The 24,292-nt window shown below is 53.4% G+C and overlaps 1 protein-coding gene across 1 annotated transcript in view; it reads right to left on the reverse strand.

The window, feature by feature from the left end:
* Nucleotides 1–22,165, reverse strand: part of LOC133344504 (triple functional domain protein-like) — a 90,615-nt gene extending 68,450 nt beyond the window's left edge. Inside the window, exons 1-5 of the mRNA XM_061554482.1 lie at nucleotides 21,878–22,165; nucleotides 4,249–4,323; nucleotides 3,363–3,477; nucleotides 2,595–2,787; nucleotides 1,649–1,822 (exon numbers count right to left, since the gene is read on the reverse strand). Coding sequence (XP_061410466.1) covers nucleotides 1,649–1,822; nucleotides 2,595–2,787; nucleotides 3,363–3,477; nucleotides 4,249–4,323; nucleotides 21,878–21,947 — 627 coding nt within the window. The 5' untranslated portion in view covers nucleotides 21,948–22,165. The remainder of the gene's footprint in view (nucleotides 1–1,648; nucleotides 1,823–2,594; nucleotides 2,788–3,362; nucleotides 3,478–4,248; nucleotides 4,324–21,877) is intronic.
* Nucleotides 22,166–24,292: the final 2,127 nt, after the last annotated feature.

Below are 24,292 nucleotides of genomic sequence, written 5' to 3' on the forward strand. Positions count from 1 at the left end.
CCACAGTGTTTCTGAACCTGTGTAATAGCAATTTGTACTTCGCACTGGGAATGGAACACTGAGAATGTAGCATTGCCTAATCAACACATAGGATCTATGTGAATCAACACATAGGATCTAACACAGGAGGTTAATGAGATTAAAAGATTTTAAACTAAACTCGAGCTACATGATGACAGAATTCATCAACCACGTGAGCGGAACACTCCCCGAGATAGCAATGTGGATGGCAAATGGAAAGAATGAGATCTCAGTGGAAGGGACAGCATTGACAGAAGACAGAGGAACTTGAGACCAGATTTTTTTACATCAATACCCTTACACAAGGATTCAACCAACCATAACTCCAGGTGTATTATCCATAATAAAATATTTAAAAATACTTTAAAAAAAACACGCTTTAATGAAATGTACTGTCCGAGCTGCCCCTCCCCCTGCCCCATTCCCCCATCGCCCCTCCCCTCCTTCCAGAACCCCCGCCCGTCGGCGTGGCTCCCCGATGCTTGCAGTAACGTAAGGGGGACCGTGGTGATTTACATGCAAAGTGAGTTGAGCGTGGACAATTAGAGCCGTTAAAAAAAGGTTGTTTAATTTGTTTTTTTAATGATAGAATATAGTATTGTCATCAGTATGACATACCTATACCAAGTTTGCAGTCGATACGACATTGCAAAGACGGTTAAAACTGAGTTACAATATTTCAGGATACGACGACAGAGTGAGTTAAATAAAAGCGTGTAAAATGATAAAAAATATGTTTTGAAATTTTTTTTGATAGAATATAGTCTTGTCATCAGTATGACGTAGGTATTTCAAGTTTGCAGTCGATAGCAAATTGGGAAGTGGGTAAAAATTTAGTTACAAGATTTTTTTTGAGGATACAAAAGACGGAGTGGGTTAAATAAAAGCGTGTAAAAATACTACGCACCATCTTATTTCGTGATGGATGTTAAAGAGCCTGTGATGTAATTCGCAAAGAGTACGCCATTGTCTGTTGGAGTCATGGTCTAAATTTGAAAACAAATCTACAATTACTCTATACAAATCCATGAACAGTCAAGGCTCCCTCCTGCAAAAACTTGGCAGAACCATCCTGAAAAAGTGTTCTTGAGACTCAGTCAGGCTTTCCCGAGTCAAAAAAACATAGTAATAATACACGAGGCTTTAGCAAACAAATCAAGACTGAGAGTTCTAAGTACAATGGCCTCTCAATTGCCCTCCATGGATGTGAATCCATCACTAATAATACAACAGATGATCCAATTTAATCGTTGGAGACACAGTCGTACACGCACACGCTTGCTGTTCTGTCGATGGCAAGCATGAGTCAGGAGTGAAAGAACTTAAAATAGAAATAATCTATCGAAGGAAATCGGCCAGAGAGCTGAGCCACCCTGGAATATATAATCATGCAAGTGTGATGGAAACAGGCGAAGAGAAAAGTTGTTACCAAGATGGGGACACAGCAATACAGAGAAGATGAGAAACAATGCAGCAGAATGGCAAGAGATTGGAGGAAGCAGGAGTCTGCTTATCGTGTATGCCACAGAGTCTCACGGGGGATCTTCTCTAGGACAGGAAACAACCCACGCTGCCTGGCACGGGGAGAGATGGGCAGCGCAGCGCAGCAGGGAGGACGTGCCGTTACCTGCAGCTCCTCGAGGCGGGACAGCAGGTGGCGCGCTCGTCCTGCCAGTCGCTCGGCTGCTCCCCGCATCTCCAGCCACTCCTCGTGCCTGTAGTCCAGCGAGCCGTCCAGCTCGCTCGTCAGCTGTGCCAGGTCCACGACCCGTGCCAGCCCGTCCACCGACACCAGCGCCGTCTGAACGTTGTGCAAGCAATAATGGGACAGCTGCCACCTTGGGTCCCCACGATTAAACTATAGCAGGGCACTGGAATTTACGAGATATGATGTAAGGCCCTCTGAGTTGCCAAGGCATTTAAGCAACTGCTCTGTCAGTGCAAATCCTCGTCTTTTTACTGGGCTGTGTGGCTCATTTTACCGTATTTATGTTGAACTTTTTTGGCACCGTACGTAGCCAGGGGTACAGGAGCTACACTGAGTAAGGGAGCCACACACTCGAGCCACGATGTCGCGTGGTCAATACAGAGGAAGACACAAGCGGTGGGTAGTGTCTCTCATTTAAGCGACATTCACTGTGATAATTTGATGGCGGTGGAACATTATAATGCAACACATCAGTTCAGATCACGGTTCCAAAAACTAAAAATATATAATAGGTGACATTTCGGATGAGGAAGGAGGACCATTTGAACCCCCCCAACAAGGATTTGCACTCACAAGCCTCTAATTATGAGCCACTTGCACTACCACCGAGCCACCTGGCTGGCCGTGTTCAACGCTGGTACAAATATACATTAGCCTTGTTTCCCTGTGACCGTGGAAGAGACATTGGTGGGGGGGGGGTGGGGAGGCAGGCACAGGTGCGTGGTCAGTCACTTCGAGCCACGTGGCCCCTGAAGCAGCGGGCCATGGTGCGGGCCATGCCGGCCTATCCTGCACGGCTTGTGCCTGAACTACAATGGCCGCCATCTGCGTGTCCTCCCAGCTCCCGTCGTCTCGACGCTCTCACCTCAAACTCAAACTTGGAGGAGCCGAAGTTGGTTTTCTGCTTTTGCCAGAAGTTGTCGGGTTTGATGATGAGCGCTGCATGTACACGGCCGGGCAGCGCATCCTGCAGCGTCCGCAGCAGCAGCTTCACGCCCTCCCACTTGGAGCCGCGCATGTCCACAACGGCCGTGAAGCCGCGCCGGCCCGCCTCCTCGCTGGAGACGCGCAGCAGACGTACGCAGCGACGCACGACCCACACAGACAAACAACACACTTACACAAAGGGCGTGGATTACCCTGAGGATGGATAGAGTTAAGGCATGGAGCACTAGGGCACGGCTATTGCTTTGCCAGGCTGTGATGGCTACGCATGCCTGTAATCCAGCACTGTGGAGGCAATGAGGGTTGATGGATTACACAAAAGATGTGAAACTCCCTTCCCCGTGGGCATCGAGGCGGTGCCATAACCTGGCCCACACGGGGACGGCGGTACAACAAATAAGAGGACTCACCAGTTCCATCTGTATGGAATAGAGTGTTTCACCTTCGCATGCGTGGGTTTTCTCCGGGTACTCCCGTCTCCTCCCACATTCAATGGCCGATAGGCCTTCATATTTAGAGGACCACAGAGCTTGGTCAATTGTTGGCGGTAGCTCACTGCCTGGTTGCGGCCTTCCCGCTCTCTGGTTCCTCCATGTGCCTCTTGAGTCCTTCTCTTTCTTCACGAGCGAGTGAATACCGTGCAGCGGCTGCGATGAATTACAAGTTTAAATGGTTCTGGAAGGCATACCTGGGCACGCTGGCCAGGTAAGCGATGAGCTCTCGGAGATCATCAGGCCGGGCCCGCTCCAGGCTGCCACGCGCTGGGAACATGATGATGGGGCCTCCTTGCCGATCTCTCCCACCTGAGTCACACGACGCATAGAGACATAGATACCCCGTATAGCCTTCACATACGGTTGGGGCAAGTGCAGTAAATGAGCAACTATGAAGGTCAGCATGGTGCCCTTAGGGGTGGGTGGCCAGCACCACGCCTGGTTGCCTATGCCATCCCAATGGTGATGTTTACACATCTCACCAGGTACTCATTTAAGGCTGAGTCAATGTAGGGGAGGCACAGGACCAGTTTAAATATTCGCCACTGATGCTTGTTCTGAGTGGAAATAAAACTCAGAGCGCCGGGTTTGGAGTGGTGCGCTAACCAAAAAACGACACAGACAGCCAGCATTTCACCACCAATTCGAGATGACATCACAACAGCCTGTCCCAGGCTTGGTGCACTTTAAGGTCACATGAATTGTTAGCGGTTCGCTGGCAGGAGGTCCAAGAGCAGACCCAGGTGTTCTGGGATCCACCTAACGTCCAGCTCAAGTGACCATTGAGGTGGCGCTCATCTCTTGTTTACAGCCCTGAGCCAGTAGTGGAAATTCCCCAGTCGATCCAGAGGACAACCACTGGTGACTTGCCCACAAAGTCATACTCATATCGACACCAGAGAGATAATAGGCCGGGTCAACCCCCTGCCAGATTATGAACTCACAAGCGGATTGAGAACCGCTCACAAACACACACACATTACACAAGCAGATACATACATACACACACGCCGGCCTGTGTGTATGGGACTCTTGCATGTATACAAAATTAAAACGGACAGAGGGCACTCATATTCTCACCAGAGAGATAGGCCACTTTGTCCTTGAGCAGGGGCAACACGCTGTCCATGGCTGGTCCATCGTTGGCCACGGCCCCTGCATGCACCGACACATTAGGAGCAGTGTCACTCTTGGCACAGAGTCACGGCATTCGCAGCCGCCACCCGCGATGAAGGCGGCGCTGGGCCAGAGGGCCAGAGGGCTCGAGAATCTCCCTACTGCCCCCCCCACCAAAGACTCGGCGATGAGGGCCAGAGCCCCTCTCTCCATTGTGGTAAACTCGGCCACTCGATTCCCTGCGGTGCACGGGGGGGGGGGGGGGGGCTGGGAAAGAGACGAGCACAGGCTAAACGTGGGCGCAAGGAGTCATGTTGCCAATTACCCCGCACATGTCAGCAACTGGCCACTAATTAATTGGCGCCACAATTTCTTAATTTAATTTCGGAGGCACGTCAACAGTGGGGCAGGCGCTCCAGGAAAGAGGAAGCGCATGCGGCTCATTGGGCCCTCGCCCCTCCGGGCCCCCCCACCAGCGCCGTCACAACTCCGAGGGAGTGCAGGAGTGAGGTGACCTCATTACAAGCCCACCGCCTCCTCCTCTCTGCTCGGGCCCGACGGAAGGGGGAGCAAAATAGAGCGCGGGTGGTTGTGGCAGACGCACAAATGGCAACTGCAGGCCCCTGGGGCTGCTGCGCACATCTTTACTCATGAATGCCGGTCAACATTGGATGTGCGGTGTTGAGTGCCAACATTCCATGTTAATGGGCTCACATTTCTCACATGCATGCGAACCGAGGACTGCTTGACAAGGGCGGCCGGCACTTCGCACGATGCGGTGTTTACTAGCCGTGCTATGTTGCCGTCATTAGCAAGGGAATGGGAAGGGCGAGGTGAAGTGTCTCCTGCCAGCAACTCCTGGTCTCCCGCGATGGCTGCGTTGGTTTTTGATAGCATCTCCGCTATGAGGTGGACATGACGCTCAAACCCGCAGCACCTGCCGTGCGACGACAGAGCGAGAGAGTCACATAGGCCAGCGTCCCCGATATCCCGATAGCCCGAGAGCCGATAGCCCCCACTGCCCGATAGGCGGCCTTGCTCTTTGATTTCCCTTTCCCATCATAGGTAGATTCCCCCGTGTCCCGACCGTGACGAGAACGCACGCACACGGGGAGTGTTGGCGAGGCCACACAGCCCTCACCATTCGCCACTCCAGGTAGCCCGGTGGAGGCGAGGACATGCAAGTACTCGCAGCACACATGTGCCCGCTGTCCCATGCCCACTGATAGATTAAACAAACAATCAATGTGCCCTAGAGGTGAGCCAAGGTGGCTTGCGCACCACCAGCAGCCCATCTCTGTCCGCTTGTATGTTCAGAGTGGAGGCCCGCTCTGGGCTGGGCCCCAGTGGTGCTCATTCCTCGCTGGCCGTGAAGCCGTGGGCACAGACGATGCTTCCAGTGTCAGCACGCTTACACACACATGCACGCATTCCCCACGACAGGTGCCTGGCACGGCGCCTCCCCATGGAGCGGTCCCCGTTGACCCCGCTACCTTTGTGGGGTTAATTACCAGGGTAAACACGGCTCATCATTAATCACCAGGGTAAACACGCGCGTGCCGCACGTGCCAGCCGAGGCCAGAAGTCCAGAGCACTGCGGTCGCACACGTAGACTCTACACTGTGGCGCAAGTGCGAGACCCCTGCAAAATCTGCTTCTGCGATAACCGAGGTAACCCTGATCCGACTCGAGCTGCGCTAAGTGCAGGGTTGGCACTTTGCTCGCTCGCATAAGGGTTAAGATTAGGCGGATGTGTGTACGTGGCACGGTCATGCATACCCGCAGCTCCTTCGAGATGTAAATGGCCGATATTCAGTGAGCACAATGTACGTATGCACACTCGCAGTACACACACATTCACATTACCATAATATCAGAGTCACGGTATTCGCAGTCAGTGCGCAGATACAGTACACAGTGTAGTGTCACAGGACACAGAGCCAGAACTTTACGCGTGCAAACACTAGGCCTATGCCAGCTAGGCGTTTCGCACATCTGCCCAGCGTGGTGCATGTCACATCTGCTGGCGGTGGCAGTGGTGGTGGAAACAGTATGAGCCGTCCTATTTTTACGTTAATTTCTGTGCATATATCCCCGTGGTCAGGTCCAATGCAGAGACACGGAGACAAGGACACCGGTGCAGGGACACTGACACATTGACACGCAGACACCGAGACAGGGACACGAACCCACGCAGGTAAACCCAGGCACCAATCTACATAATAGGCAGAGTCACGTCTAGTTGGATGAAAGTTTCACACGAACGATCGCTGCACGCAACCACACAGACGCTTGCTTGCTGCACAGACAATCCCTGTGCACAGCTGTGCTCATGGGGGGCCTGGCCCGGCCCAGCCAATTGAGGTCGCCCCTGTCCTACGGCCGCTGTGGGCCCATTATCTTCTGGGTTTACATCTGGAAGCAGGTCACGGTCACGAGCCTCCTCTGGCCTCAGATCGCCCTCGATTGGCACGCACATGTAATTCCGTGACCTTAACAAGGGCCGCGCACGGGGGCCCATTACTTAAAAAAATACTTCCAATCGGACACCGGGCAGCGCTGGGTTTCCGAACAGCGCACCCTGTTGTTGTTGTTGCAGCTGCCTTCCCGTCCCGGGGGGCAGCCAGGGAGCGGTGCCGGAGGGTGGAGAGAGAAGTGGGGCCTCAGAGGTCCCTAACAATCGGCGGAACCAGAGGCGGACGCCCGACATCACGGGGACCCCCCTCCCTGGGACCCCCCCCCCCCCCGCCTTTAATCATAAACAAGAGGAGGACACGTCATTAACGAGTTTCCATTCATTCTTCTGCTTGAATAAGTGCAACTTGTTTCAATCAAGCTTCTTACCAGGCACTGTTTTATTTCATCCATGCTGTGTTCAAACACCACACTGCAGGTCATAACACTTCTCTCTGGACTTTGTACCTCTCACTGCTGCACTTCACAATTCCCTCCCATCGCCTGTTCCCAAGCTCCTATAATAACCTTGCTCAAGTTAAGACAAGTGTTAACTCTGTATCAATTACGACTTTTAAAGTGCTGTTTGTTGCTGCCCACTGGACGTTGTCACAATTTAGGCCTATGCTTAGCTAATATGTTTATAATAACAATGGGGAGAGTGAGTGTGAATAAAAATGTGTACGTCCTTCCAAAAGACGAAACCTGCCCGCAAACCAGATCACACATGGTTCTACAGTGTGTAGAATAAGTGTGTTTCGCACGCAGAGAATGCGACGAGTCAAAATAATCTACGTGACAAATGATATCCAATCACATGCAGTTATGATCAGTACACCACTGTAGGGGCGCCACGGTGGCGAGATGTTAACTACCTCGCCTGGTATACAGGAGGCTGTGGTTCGATTCCAACCCTGATGCCTGCATATTTGTTCTCCCTGAGCTCGCGAGGATTTTTCTCCGGATCCTACGGTTTTTCCTTCCACATCCAGAAACACGCGTTCAGGGTATTTTCCTGCTATAAATGTCTACATGACAAGCCACTTCGTTAAGCTATCATTGGTGGTCAGGTCACTTCCGAAAATTTGAGTAAAAACAACACACGAGTCACAGCATACAATGCCAGTAGTCGTCAGTAAAGAGAGGCTTGTTGTGAAACACATAAGCTGCTGAACTTATTCAAATAAAACATATTTATTTGCATATGCTGCTGCATTGGCAGTGGTGCACAAGCACAAATAACAAAGCACTCTATACATTCATCAATAACGCTGTGGCCCTAAAAGGGAAAACACATGTGATATATATAATACATACCGTTTTGGACAGTGGCCTTATGGAAATCTCTCTTCGTAGCAGAGGAAATGGCGATTGCTCCAGATACATCATCTCTCTGCTGTAAAGACGGGGCATTGCCTGAAAACCCTCGTATCCTGTTTTCTACTCGTTCTGGCCACGCAATTGGTGAGGTGTGTGTTTGTCTGTCACTTACCCGACTCAGCTTATTGGCCAATCCGATTAAAAGCCGAGAAGTAGAGTGATACATGCCACTGCCACGAATGAGCATAGGTTGTGTGGCTCACTGAGTGCAATAACGAGTATGCGAATGAGCACGCCATGACCATGTATGTGACGCGGGGACAGAGGCAAAGACTGGGTTCAGGTTAGGGGTAGAGTCAGGGCACTGCCCTGAAGGCAAGATTCCGATTGGCTACAGAATGATTTTCCAGGGCGGCCGCTGCATTTCACACTGGCGCGGAAAACTTGCCGCTGTGCACACACCCAGCCCTGCTCCCACATCACCACCACCCTGCCTCCCTCCCCTCCTACCCCAGTGCCGCTCTTGCCGAGCGGGCAGACAAAAGGAATGTTTGTACTTAGTTGTGTTGCTAATGACACGTCTTTTGAACTGTATGCATGTGACGCGTGTATTGTCTTGTTTTGTTAAGGGGGCCTTAGTGCGATTCACAAAACACGCCTGCCCCCTAATCCACGCGACGCGTGTTCGGGCCGCCTCGGTCATTCAGCGCCCCCACTTTCACTGCCTCCGTCAGCCCTTCAATTGCCTAAGAAGGGAAGTAGTCAAAACTCACAAGTCACTCCCCTCTGGCCCTATATAACCGCAGTGCAGACCACAGAAGGCCTCCGAAGGGGGAAGGAAAAGGGAGGGCCAGACCTCTGGTCAAACGTGTGTCTTGGTCTCGGTACGATCACAAACTTTTCCGCTGCGCGACTAAAGTCAAGAACAGCCACCAAAACCGCTACCATTGTAACCCCTGCCAGGGGAGTTTAACCTCAGGGCCCATGTAAACAAGCTGATTTTTTTTTCCAGATTAACAAAAAGAAATGCCTTACCATAAACCGTGTTTGGGTTCTGTGTGAAGATTAAACAGTACACTGTATAATTGAAACAGTCATACGATGGCTGAGAGCAGCCACAATTTATATGCATCGTTATAACATAAACTATCTTTTGCACAAATTTCATGCAGCAATGGAATGCATTAATACGTACCAGACGTTTGCATAAACAGAGCAGTGAGCCTTCCAAAGGCTTCCAGCACAAGTGATAGCCAATGTTTTCCTCTGCACGTGATTCAACCAAAGCCTCTGCTTCTTGATATGAGCTGTGAACTGCAGATGAATGAAAAGTGGAGCTCAAGGTGTGCAGCATGGCCTACACAAACCGTCATGCACCACTGCTATCGATTTTTTTATATTTCCACACAGTTGGGCACAGGCCCAAAACACCAGATGGCCAGCAACAAACAGCACTCTCAAACACAATAGAGGTTTCTTAGGTAAGATTGCGAAAATATGTGTCGTTCCTCTATATAAGGAACGAAATAGTTAGAAAATATGGGTGTCACCTGATGAAGCTAATTATAATTACTGGCGAAACGTCGTACTCGGATTGTACATGTTGTGGCTTGGCTCTCCAACACACCGGTGTGCTGTACTAGTACACTACACTATACGCTACACACTAGTGCTGTACTAGTACACTACACTATACGCTACACACTAGTGCTGTACTAGTACACTACACTATACGCTACACACTAGTGCTGTACTAGTACACTACACTATACGCTACACACTAGTGCTGTACTAGTACACTACACTATACACTACACTATACACTACGCTCTACACTACACTATACACTACACTGCACTATACACTACACTGCACTATACACTACTATACACTACTACACACTAGTGCTGTACTAGTCACGAATTGGCACGTTCTGTTTACGTGACAACCCTTACTAGTTGACTGTGTCGGGTGGTGGCGGGTTTTAACGACACATTTATATATTTACGCGATCTAACCCAAAAAACCTCTATTATGGATGATATTGGTCGCGAAAGCCTACGTGTTAAACAAGCACTATCAAAATTGCAATACATAAAGAGTTAATGCAATTCTTGAACTGAGCAAGGTTATTGTAAGAACTGAGGGAAAATAGACGATGGGAGGGAATTCCAAGGTAGAGCAATGCCAGGGAAGACGCAAAAAGATAAATGTTGTGACCTGCATTGTGGTGGTTGAGTGAGTGCATTGTTGTGACCTGCATTACTGGTTGAACACAATGTGGAAGAGACGAAATAATAAGTCTAGGAGACCGAGTCCTCAACATGGGTGGAAGATGATAATTGGTTCTTTACCCTTCTATCTGGCAACAAAACTGACACCTTTTTACAAGGAGTCATGTTTGCATAGACCGCAATACCTGCAGTCATAATACAAACAAAAGAACATAACTCTGATAATGTGCACTGTCTTTGAAGTTGATTGGTCCACACCCGAGACAGCTTTCCTTTGAGCCGAGTCTCATATGGGTTGGACCAGATGACGCCAAAAGGCGCACAACTCAAGGACAATGCACCATCAGAGTATGAGAGCTCGGGGCAAGCATCTACACTATGGGAACCTCATTTGCCAGTAAAAATATGATAATTGGTTCTTTACCCTTCTATCTGGCAACAAAACTGACACCTTTTTACAAGGAGTCATGTTTGCATAGACCGCAATACCTGCAGTCATAATACAAACAAAAGAACATAACTCTGATAATGTGCACTGTCCTTGAAGTTGATTGGTCCACACCCGAGACAGCTTTCCTTTGAGCCTAGTCTCATATGGGTTGGACCAGATGACGCCAAAAGGCGCACAACTCAAGGACAATGCACCATCAGAGTATGAGAGCTCGGGGCAAGCATCTACACTATGGGAACCTCATTTGCCAGTAAAAATATGATAATTGGTTCTTTACCCTTCTATCTGGCAACAAAACTGACACCTTTTTACAAGGAGTCATGTTTGCATAGACCGCAATACCTGCAGTCATAATACAAACAAAAGAACATAACTCTGATAATGTGCACTGTCCTTGAAGTTGATTGGTCCACACCCGAGACAGCTTTCCTTTGAGCCTAGTCTCATATGGGTTGGACCAGATGACGCCAAAAGGCGCACAACTCAAGGACAATGCACCATCAGAGTATGAGAGCTCGGGGCAAGCATCTACACTATGGGAACCTCATTTGCCAGTAAAAATATGATAATTGGTTCTTTACCCTTCTATCTGGCAACAAAACTGACACCTTTTTACAAGGAGTCATGTTTGCATAGACCGCAATACCTGCAGTCATAATACAAACAAAAGAACATAACTCTGATAATGTGCACTGTCCTTGAAGTTGATTGGTCCACACCCGAGACAGCTTTCCTTTGAGCCTAGTCTCATATGGGTTGGACCAGATGACGCCAAAAGGCGCACAACTCAAGGACAATGCACCATCTGATGGTGCATTGTCCTTGAGTTGTGCGCCTTTTGGCGTCATCTGGTCCAACCCATATGAGACTAGGCTCAAAGGAAAGCTGTCTCGGGTGTGGACCAATCAACTTCAAGGACAGTGCACATTATCAGAGTTATGTTCTTTTGTTTGTATTATGACTGCAGGTATTGCGGTCTATGCAAACATGACTCCTTGTAAAAAGGTGTCAGTTTTGTTGCCAGATAGAAGGGTAAAGAACCAATTATCATATTTTTACTGGCAAATGAGGTTCCCATAGTATGGGTGGAAGAATCAAAGAGTGAAGTTCATGGGAAATGTAACCATGGTAGTAGTAATATAAGGGTGATAAGGATTCGACTGACCACCAATGAGCGAGTGACTGAGCCCTGTGCCCTTTGAGCCCCATGTCCACCCATGTCCTTTGACCTCTTGCCAGAGCTAGAGGGTGGGGCAAAAAGGGGCAATTTTCTCAAATACAGGGGCCCACTTTTGTCGCTAATGAATAAGGGGGCCCCAAGTGGCATCCTGCCCTGGGCCTCCAGGAACCTCTGGGTGGTCATACCAACTGCTCCCACATCTGAGGATGCCTCCCTGAACACATGGAGGTCTCACCCACCGCGACTTGACCAATCCACCATCTGTCATGCTCCATTCTGACCCGTAAATTAAATTACAGACTCTCTTTACCAATTCACTCCCTAATTAGCATGATTGGAAGAAGCAGGCTAATTGTCTCCAGGGGAAAGTGCCAACCTTTGGCTGAGCCCGAAGTGGGCACCGCGCCCGGGTGGAGTCCCTCCAAGGGCAGCAGGAGGACCGTGAGGGGCCCACACGCCGATGCTGTCACCGCCCCGTGCTTTATGGGTTATATTTATTGAAATAAAACGTGTCATGTGACGCTGCCCAGGCTCCAGGATTATGGCGCCCAGAATAGCCTGGGCACTCAGCAGACAGGCAGACAAGGGGCGGCAATGCGGTCCTCTGTGTGCCGTCTATTGGCCCGAGGGCTGCCACCTTTTCCACCACAGACTAATACCAGACGTATTTCTCAGTCAACCTAGGGGTCTATCAAGATCATGCAGTGTAAAGTATTGCAGCTCAAGAACAATACCGGTACCAGATCTCGGTACAAATCACTTCCTGCCACCCACACACAGATGCCAATTCCCGGACTGTTCGCGTGAAACCGGACAGGTCGCAACCCGAGCTGGTCCCCTCTCACCACCTTCTAAGAGGGTAGATTGGGAAGCAGCACTGCTGGTGACAGCATTGTGGGTAGCTCACATCGCCGCTCATGGTGATGCGGGAGCAGCCATGCAGACATATTATGACCAAGGCATCCTCCCCATCAGTAGGCCTTTGTGTACTCCTTATTGGTCAAACGAATTGCCCACATCAAGTCGTTTGTATGTATGTATGTCTGGAGATTAAAGGGAGCCTGAGTAAACACCCTATGGAGTTTAATGGTGCTACTTTGTAGATCGTGTAAAGGTATTTTATAAAGCGCCTCCCCTTCTAAGCAAGAGCTGTGCATCAATGATGAGGTCAAGAGGATAAGTTCGCAGTTACATTGTTGTCAAGAGGGCCAATTCTTTCATAACTTTTGCAGGTTTAGTTTAGGTACTATTATCTTGAGAGAGCAAGCCCATAAATGTTTAACTAGGGCGCCTGTTTACAGGCAGCACTGTGTTGGATTTACAGAAGAAGGCCATATAAAGATAATAAAACAAACTGTCCCTCACCATCATGCGGTGCACACACGACAAAGCTTCAGTATTCCCCTTGCACAGCGGCGGCGAGTAGAACACGCGCGCACGCGGTGCTGACGGCGCCCGGCCTCGCCGCAGCCAGTGAATGCTAATCACGCGATCCGGGGTCAAGCAGAGACGCCTGTAGGCAAAAGGACAACACGCGCCCCGGTGGTGGCAGCCACGACCCAACCCTCGACGGCGGCCGAATCCCAGCAGCGGTTCCACAGCTTCTGCCCCCGTGACCCACCATGGTCCGCCTTCACAGGTTTACTGAATTTAAGTCGTTGCACACTACACATGACTGATGATCGGTACGCGTGTCCCACAGAGAGCAGCGAGCGCCGAGGAGTTCCGTTTTAAATCGGCGTTTTCTGTGTCGCGCAAGACGTGTTTAGCAATCATCGGGTGCATGAAGCATGTAACGACTTCATTTGAATTTGAACGCCGATTAGTTGACGGCGAAAGACGGATCGCGGTGCATCATGGGAACTCACGTTTGGGAAACCCCACAATAGTCACGACACGATAGAAATGCCATGTGCTTAACAACAAGCACATTATCCATAATGTGCCCAATCTCGTCATATCTCAGAAGCTAAGCAGGATTTGAGCCTTCATAGTGCTAGAAATTGGTGGCCACCATGCATCGCGGGTATTACCGGCTCTGTGGCTACACTGTTAGCAGCAGAGAAGCGTGCAGCAAAGCCCAATCACTGCCCCCACATCTACATGTTTCCCACCTTCCCTACCTTGCATTGACCAGCAAATTGAGACAATGTCAAGTAACCACCAAGACTCGCAGGGAGTCGGGGAGGCCTTCATCCCTAAGTGGATTAACAAGGACTGGAGATGGTGATGTATTCGGGAAAGCCTAAATTAATCGAGACTTTTCAGGTGAACCCTATTCTAACGATGTTAATTTAAATCGTGTTTTGCTTCGTATGGGAGGAATCCAGAGCACGCACAGAGAAAGGTTTCCGCCCACAAATGCAAATGATGCACTGGCATCTTCTGGCCATCTCGCTGCCCAGCGGGTTTTGAAAAAAAATACGCATGGTCCACCAACCCTCGCTTCCGATGCGCCACGCCCGTCAAAAACACACGTGGGTCTGTTGGCACACGGTGCAGACCACTCAATCAACCCTTGAGCCCAGGAATGCAGGTACAGTAAGTACATGGACACAAATAGGTAAATACGGCTGGCAGATAAAAGGTGCGTAACTTTTTCCTGCACTCAACAAATTATATATATAGAGATATTAATAATGGCTTGCCCAGGCGCGTGTTTGTAAACACTGGGTCTGGCTCCCTTAATGTGTATATGCGACTGCCAGGTTTGTGTTTCCTATCCCAGCACTAAAATAAATATGGGACGCGGATGGGCTTGTTTGAGTGCTGTGAAGGCAAAGCTGGCGCACAAACAATAGGCAGGCAGAGCACTCTCAATCAGTCTGATAATTATAATCCCAAAGCCAGCTGTGGGCTTTCTGACACGCAATCATCACCACGCACCATCACCAGACCTCCTCCCCGTCCTCAACTCCGTTGATAGTGACATCTTTAAATATTCTTTCACAGATCCCAACGGCCACACGGCATGCTGGGAATGCATCTTCTCTAGCAGCAGCGCTGGATGACGACAAGAAAACTCTGCACCACTTTTGTGTCGAATTAGTATCCACATCGAATAAAGGGGGTCATTGTCTTCAAACATCTGGCAGTTCACCAGCATTGGTTTAAACAAGCCTGACTGCTGACAAGACGCTGAATGTCGAAACCAGTCCACAATTTTACTTGTATTAAACAGTGTCGCCGATGAGATGTGTAAAAAAAACTAAATTTTTACGTGGAGGGACAGATACGGGATGGAGGCATCGTCTGCTTAGTTAGTTACCTCTATTCTCCATAATGACGCTAATGATTACATTGAGTAGTGAGCGGGCCTTCACCAATCACCGACTGAACAGTAGTTTGGGACTACGCCTGGCCATTGTGATGCATCGCGGCTGTGCTGCACCAGCCACTCAGCGGCTGCACGGGCACACACCTGACCCTGACCACTCTCGTCGCTGACCTGGGCACACACCTGACCCTGACCACTCTCGTCGCTGACCTGGGCACACACCTGACCCTGACCACTCTCGTCGCTGACCTGGGCACACACCTGACCCTCACTACTCTCGTCGCTGACCTGGGCACACACCTGACCCTCACCACTCTCGTCGCTGACCTGGGCACACACCTGACCCTCACCACTCTCGTCGCTGACCTGGGCACACACCTGACCCTGACCACTCTCGTCGCTGACCTGGGCACACACCTGTCCCTCACCACTCTCGTCGCTGACCTGGGCACACACCTGACCCTGACCACTCTCGTCGCTGACCTGGGCACACACCTGTCCCTCACCACGCTCGTCGCTGACCTGGGCACACACCTGACCCTCGGCACTCTCGTCGCTGACCTGGGCACACACCTGACCCTCACCACTCTCGTCGCTGACCTGGGCACACACCTGACCCTGACCACTCTCGTCGCTGACCTGGGCACACACCTGTCCCTCACCACTCTCGTCGCTGACCTGGGCACACACCTGTCCCTCACCACTCTCGTCGCTGACCTGGGCACACACCTGTCCCTCACCACACTCGTCGCTGACCTGGGCACACACCTGTCCCTCACCACTCTCGTCGCTGACCTGGGCACACACCTGACCCTCGGCACTCTCGTCGCTGACCTCGGCACACAGCACGCCCCGGAATTCCACAGTGGCGGGCGGGCAGAGAGCGTGAGGGATTGCCAGCGTTCACACGCACGCCCAGCTCAGTAGCTCCCTCCACGGCTGCAGTCCGGCCTGTGCGGCCTGCAGCGTGGAGGGAGCTGCTGCTGCTGCAGCCTGCACCACATGCCAGGCTGCAGCAGCAGCACCGGGGCTTCCTCCTATCCCCCGTCACAGTGTCACTATCAGCGATGGCAACGCTCCCGCCATCCCCTCCTTCGGTGCTGCACTGCACGTTGGTACAACGAACACGAGACGAGAGACGCACCCTGCCCATGCGTGGCCACATTCCTTCACAGACACAACGGCAGATAGGTCCGTTCATTGTGTACGCATATCCATTCCTACACTATTATCCCGAGTCTCGGCACGATGGCGAACAACAGACGGCAGTCCGCCTGGCTGGCGCTCGCCTGGCAGTGACGCAGGGCGATGTTGCCCACGGCGCCCGCCGTGTACGTGGCCCCGCTGTTGCCGACTGTCAGTCCCATTGTTCCCGTGTTGATTTTGCCAGTGAAGCGCTGACACAGACGCACAGAGAGAGGGTGAGTGTGTGTGTGGATGCGGGTCGCTTCCCTCTCCTCTCCGCAAGACAAATGCAGTCCCACCATCACCATGCTGCCCGGGCAGCCTCTGCAATCTCTGTTGCCCCCCCCTCTCCTCCTCTCATCCGTCTCGCTTCACACCTCATTGCATATACACATGCACCGTGCGTGCTTGGGGGAGGAGGGTGGTATACGGCATGCGCAGCAGCTAGCCTGTGATTAAAACACACGAACAGGGCTGCCAAGACGGACAGCAAGAGGATGGGCAGCAGAAGCCATTTGACAGGCGGAGCGACTGAATGGGAGCAGGACGCGAGACGCGGCCAGTCAGCCGGGGAGCGTGGCAGCATGTTCAGTGGCAGCTCATCATCGCCCGTGCACGTGGTGCACGTGGTGCACGCGTGACTTGGCCATACCCAGCTGAGGCTGAGATGAATTTCACATTTCTATTGCGCGGAAACACACTCGCTCCCTGCACACATACTCCAGGGGACAAACCCATGGAACCACACTCCCTGCACGCTCTTGACCATATCCACAGGCGTCCTGCACCCCCTGCACACACCCAGCCTCAATCCCTTCATACGACCCCCACTACAGACGCCCTGCATTCACTCTCTGGATACGCAGATACACGGTGCACTCTCCCCGCACCGTCGTTGAGAGAGGCTGCAACTGCGGTGACGCCATGGGGCAGGAATCCGGGACATCTGCGTGTCCGGCCTCAGACCAGCGCCGAGCTCCACTCCCTGGACCTGCCCCGTGCGACCCATGCGGGCCACAGCAAGGCCACCGTGCTCACGTGTCTACAGGGATCACGCCTTGTCCCCATGTCCAAAGGGATCACGCCTTGTCCACGTGTCTACGGGGATCACGCCTTGTCCCCGTGTCCACGGGGATCACGCCTTGTCCTCGTGTCCACGGGGATCACGCCTTGTCCTCGTGTCTACGGGGATCACGCCTTGTCCTCGTGTCTACGGGGATCACGCCTTGTCCACGTGTCTACGGGGATCACGCCTTGTCCTCGTGTCTACGGGGATCACACCTTGTCCACGTGTCTACGGGGATCACGCCTTGTCCTCGTGTCTACGGGGATCACACCTTGTCCTCGTGTCTACGGGGATCACGCCTTGTCCTCGTGTCTACGGGGATCACGCCTTGTCCTCGTGTCTACGGGGATCACGCCTTGTCCTCGTGTCCACGGGGATCACGCCTTGTCCTCGTGTCTACGGGGATCACGCCTTGTCCCCGTGTCTACGGGGATCACGCCTTGTCCTCGTGTCTACGGGGATCACGCCTTGTCCCCGTGTCTACGGGGATCACGCCTTGTCCCCGTGTCTACGGGGATCACGCCTTGTCCCCGTGTCTACGGGGATCACGCCTTGTCCCCGTGTCTACGGGGATCACGCCTTGTCCCCGTGTCTACGGGGATCACGCCTTGTCCCCGTGTCTACGGGGATCACGCCTTGTCCCCGTGTCTACGGGGATCACGCCTTGTCCTCGTGTCTACGGGAATCACGCCTTGTCCTCGTGTCCACGGGGATCACGCCTTGTCCCCGTGTCTACGGGGATCACGCCTTGTCCTCGTGTCTACGGGGATCACGCCTTGTCCCCGTGTCTACGGGGATCACGCCTTGTCCTCGTGTCTACGGGGATCACGCCTTGTCCTCGTGTCTACGGGGATCACGCCTTGTCCCCGTGTCTACGGGGATCACGCCTTGTCCCCGTGTCTACGGGGATCACGCCTTGTCCCCGTGTCTACGGGGATCACGCCTTGTCCCCGTGTCTACGGGGATCACGCCTTGTCCTCGTGTCTACGGGGATCACGCCTTGTCCCCGTGTCTACAGGGATCACGCCTTGTCCTCGTGTCTACGGGGATCACGCCTTGTCCCCGTGTCTACGGGGATCACGCCTTGTCCCCGTGTCTACGGGGATCACGCCTTGTCCCCGTGTCTACGGGGATCACGCCTTGTACCCGTGTCTACGGGGATCACGCCTTGTCCCCGTGTCTACGGGGATCACACCTTGTCCCCGTGTCTACAGGGATCACGCCTTGTCCCCGTGTCTACAGGGATCACGCCTTGTCCCCGTGTCTACAGGGATCACGCCTTGTCCTCGTGTCTACGGGGATCACGCCTTGTCCTCGTGTCTACGGGGATCACGCCTTGTCCCCGTGTCTACGGGGATCACGCCTTGTCCCCGTGTCTACGGGGATCACGCCTTGTCCCCGTGTCTACGGGGATCACGCCTTGTCCTCGTGTCTACGGGGATCACGCCTTGTCCCCGTGTCTACGGGGATCACGCCTTGTCCCCGTGTCTACGGGGATCACGCCTTGTCCCCGTGTCCACAGGGATCACGCCTTGTCCCCGTGTCCACAGGGATCACGCCTTGTCCTCGTGTCTACAGGGATCACGCCTTGCCCATGTGTCCACAGGGATCACGCCTTGTCCTCGTGTCTACAGGGATCACGCCTTGTCCTCGTGTCCACAGGGATCACGCCTTGTCCTCGTGTCTACAGGGATCACGCCTTGTCCCCGTGTCTACGGGGATCACACCTTGTCCCCGTGTCTACGGGGATCACGCCTTGTCCCCGTGTCTACAGGGATCACGCCTTGTCCCCGTGTCTACGGGGATCACGCCTTGTCCTCGTGTCTACGGGGATCACGCCTTGTCCACGTGTCTACGGGGATCACGCCTTGTCCCCGTGTCTACGGGGATCACGCCTTGTCCCCGTGTCTACGGGGATCACGCCTTGTCCTCGTGTCTACAGGGATCACGCCTTGTCCCCGTGTCTACGGGGATCACGCCTTGTCCCCGTGTCTACGGGGATCACGCCTTGTCCACGTGTCTACGGGGATCACGCCTAGTCCCCGTGTCCACAGGGATCACGCCTTGTCCCCGTGTCTACGGGGATCACGCCTTGTCCCCGTGTCTACGGGGATCACGCCTTGTCCCCGTGTCTACGGGGATCACGCCTTGTCCTCGTGTCTACAGGGATCACGCCTTGTCCCCGTGTCTACGGGGATCACGCCTTGTCCACGTGTCTACGGGGATCACGCCTAGTCCCCGTGTCCACAGGGATCACGCCTTGTCCCCGTGTCTACGGGGATCACGCCTTGTCCCCGTGTCTACGGGGATCACGCCTTGTCCTCGTGTCTACGGGGATCACGCCTTGTCCACGTGTCTACGGGGATCACGCCTTGTCCCCGTGTCCACAGGGATCACGCCTTGTCCTCGTGTCTACGGGGATCACGCCTTGTCCACGTGTCTACGGGGATCACGCCTTGTCCACGTGTCTACGGGGATCACGCCTTGTCCTCGTGTCTACAGGGATCACGCCTTGTCCCCGTGTCTACGGGGATCACGCCTTGTCCCCGTGTCTACGGGGATCACGCCTTGTCCTCGTGTCTACGGGGATCACGCCTTGTCCTCGTGTCTACGGGGATCACGCCTTGTCCCCGTGTCCACAGGGACCACGCCTTGTCCACGTGTCTACAGGGATCACGCCTTGTCCTCGTGTCTACGGGGATCACGCCTTGTCCTCGTGTCCACAGGGATCACGCCTTGTCCTCGTGTCTACAGGGATCACGCCTTGTCCCCGTGTCTACAGGGATCACGCCTTGTCCCCGTGTCTACAGGGATCACGCCTTGTCCCCGTGTCTACAGGGATCACGCCTTGTCCCCGTGTCTACAGGGATCACGCCTTGTCCCCGTGTCTACAGGGATCACGCCTTGTCCCCGTGTCTACGGGGATCACGCCTTGTCCCCGTGTCTACGGGGATCACGCCTTGTCCTCGCGTCCACGGGGATCACGCCTTGTCTCCGTGTCTACAGGAATCACGCCTTGTCCCCGTGTCCACAGGGATCACGCCTTATCCCCGTGTCTACGGGGATCACGCCTTGTCCCCGTGTCTACGGGGATCACGCCTTGTCCACGTGTCCACGGGGATCACGCCTTGTGCCCGTGTCTACGGGGATCACGCCTTGTCCTCGTGTCCACGGGGATCACGCCTTGTCCCCGTGTCCACGGGGATCACGCCTTGTCCCCGTGTCCACGGGGATCACGCCTTGTCCCCGTGTCCACGGGGATCACGCCTTGTCCCCGTGTCTCCACGCTCTCGGCTCGGGCGTGACATGCCGTGTCTGTATCCAGGAGGGTGGAGACCGGCGTGTACCTGACCATCCCCTCGGCACGTGAGCCCACTCACTGCGGGAAGTAACAGCCTCCAGTCCACGTGCATCCCACCTCCTCCTAACACATCTCCGCCTGCTCCAATCTAACACACAACACAGCTTCTATAAAACCTACAAAAACACCTCTCCTGCAATCTCTAGCAAACACAACCCTACTTCAATTAACATGAACACCCCTCCACGCCCCTACAAACACAACCTCTTCTGCTCCCATCTGTTCCAACACACCACCTCCATCCTCCATCCACAACCAAGACACCCCAAGCATCTCCCCCCCCCACACCACCAACGTGCATCATCCCCACGCCTGTACGTTCGGCACAGAGGGGCAGCGTCGCAGCCAGAGAGCTAGACCGAGGTTGGAGCTGGGGAACGGGGAGTGGGCGTGGATGAGAGAGATCAATCACGGCCGCGGAGAGGGGAATCCGAGGGGCAATGCGCGAGCTACACCGCATAGCAGAGGCCCCCCCGTGTGTCCGCCATGCGGCAGGGATGCATCCCAGCAACGGATGAGAGCCGAGCGCCCCGCAGTCCCGAGATGACTTCAACCCCCCGCATCAAATACAACACCCAGCAGCAGCACCACGATTACGATATCGCACATACCCAGAACAACGCAGCATCACACATCCATAACACACACAGCGCGAGCAAATCACACTGCCACACGCCTCGCATCACTCACACACACACCCAGCAAAATACACACAGCCCACACACTTACAATCACACAAACACAGCCCACACACTTGGCATCACACAGACCACACTGACCCACACACCCAACACCACACACACCACGCCCAACATCACACACACTGTACATCGCCACCACACACATACACACACCCAACCACACATACACAAACACAACCACACACGGCACCGACACAAAGCGTGACATACACGGCACACACAACACCACCCCGTATCACACACACACCACGCCGCATGCCGCATCACCATCACGCACAGCCACAAAGACACCACCACACACAGCCACAAAGACAACATCTCACACACACACAGCCACAAAGACACCATTAAGCGCAGCGCCCACCCGCTCTGTAGAAGACCTCGATGTCGGCATCAGTGCCTCCTCCCTCCTCGCCTCCATCCGCGGCGCTCATCTCGTCTCTCGCAGCCTCAGCGAGCCCGCGTTACCATCCTCCTCCTCTCGTTACCATCATCCTCTCGTTACCATCCTCCTCCTCTTCCTCCTCGCGTTACCATCCTCCTCTTCCTCGCGTTACCATCCCGCCAGGGCCGAGAACGGGAGACGACGAGGAGGAGGAGGAGGCGGCGGCGTGCGTGCGGGCGGGGCGCCATGCCCCCCCTCCCCCCCACCGCGTGCGCCGTAGTGACGCGAGTGCGGGCGCGGCGCGCGGAGCGACCTGCGCGCGCCGGGCAGAGGCGGAGGGGCGGGGCTCTGGGGAGTCCTCTCTGGGATGGAGGTGGCGGGGGGTGAAGCGGGGTTTGGGTGGGGGGCTTTAGAGTTGCTACCTGTCCGGGGTTTAATCCGGGCAGAATTGGTATCTGTGTTCGGGTGGCAGTAATTATTAATTTTTTTACCGTATTGCGTAGAAATGTATCGCAGTATACTGCTTGGGTAGACCTGGGCTGACTGAGCAATACAGTAGTCAGTATGTCCTGATTTGATCTGTGAAAAGGGTGGTGGAAGAGGAGGCCCTTCCTGATGGGATGATCTCACGTGTCCTCGCCTCGGGATGGGGTCACTCAATAATACTCACGTCTACATCCCAAACACCATGGTCCACCTTTACACGATTACCAGCTTTTCCATGTTCAAATAACAAAAATACTGCAAGTTGCGATACGCTGGTAACGCTTGTGACGACTGGTAAAACGAACCCAGTGATGTATGTGGCCAGGGTAGAGCTGCGACTATGAGGCCTATCGTGTCACCACGTCCATACACCGTCACCTGCACCGTCACAGCCCCCTCACCTCAGCACAGGTGCCATCAGTCGGCAGGCCGTGGTGTATATGGCGACCTTCACGACACAGGGGCAGGAATTGTTCGCTTACTTGAGGGCATTCAAAATGACCAAATAATCAGCCCTTATGGAAAGCTGCACTGTCCTGGAGTTGCCCATATAGATCACCTTCATGAATGGTCAGTATTGAATCAGACCTTACACCGCGGACGGTGGCCACGGGGCAAATGGAGACATTCACCACAGCCAAGACGCTCACATGGAGCAGTCAGTATCCGTGGAGAAGCTCGGCTCGGCATGAGCCACACCGTCACCACTAAAGATAGCTCGGCACCAGTCACATAAAGATTCCGATCCGCCAGGCAGCAGCCCTCAATAAACACGCGACTGACGGGGACCCCTGGGCACGCGAGACACTGGCAGAGACCCAGGCCCGCACTGGCAGTGCCCTTCCACAAACAAGCGGGGGGCGCACGCTCGATTAAACACGGCCACGACAGCCAGGGCCGGAGTGTGATGTGTGGCATGTGTGAGCACCAGGCACATTGTTGTATCAAGACGTTTCACCTGCATAAGCCCTTGAAATGGAACACCTCGTTTGCAAGGGGGGTGTCCAGGATCAACCAAGTGAGATGAGACAAGACCAAGTTGCCCTGAATTCAGGCAATCTCAAACATTTCACAAGCTAAGCAGATGTTGAGCTTGGTTTGTATGGCTGGAAGACTGCTTTGGGATGTTGTCGGCTTGGGTTGAGTGGCTGTGAGAAGATAAGGAGATGGCATGACAATGGATTTTTTAATTAATGTTTGCGGAATTTGTATTTATTACCCCGTTATGTACGAGTTTTCTCTGGGTTCTCTGGTTTTTCCTCACACATGAAGCCACACTCACAAGATGAATTGTCCAAACATCCAGTGCAAGACCATTACATATATGTACTAGAAAAACAATTCCTCAGGCAGTAGATTCACCACAAGGAGTGTGAACTCGGTTGGACATTCGGTGGGGCAGGGACCATGTCAGCAGCGCCCCCGAGCGCCACAGACTCACCACAGACTCACCACGGACTCATCACAGACTCACCACAGACTCAGACTCACCGCAGACTCAGACACACCACAGACTCAGACTCACCACAGACTCACCGCAGACTCAGACTCACCTCAGACTCAGACTCACCACAGACTCACCACAGACTCACCGCAGACTCAGACTCACCACAGACTCACCACAGACTCAGACTCACCACAGACTCACCACAGACTCACCGCAGACTCAGACTCACCACAGACTCACCGCAGACTCAGACTCACCACAGACTCACCACAGACTCAGACTCACCACAGACTCACCACAGACTCACCGCAGACTCAGACTCACCACAGACTCATCGCAGACTCAGACTCACCACAGACTCACCGCAGACTCAGACTCACCACAGACTCACCGCAGACTCAGACTCACCACAGACTCACCACAGACTCAGACTCACCACAGACTCACCACAGACTCACCTC

This window comes from Lethenteron reissneri, chromosome 20 (assembly GCF_015708825.2).
Source record: "Lethenteron reissneri isolate LAM-NWPU_2019-01 chromosome 20, ASM1570882v1, whole genome shotgun sequence".
In the NCBI taxonomy this organism is placed as follows: domain Eukaryota; kingdom Metazoa; phylum Chordata; class Hyperoartia; order Petromyzontiformes; family Petromyzontidae; genus Lethenteron; species Lethenteron reissneri.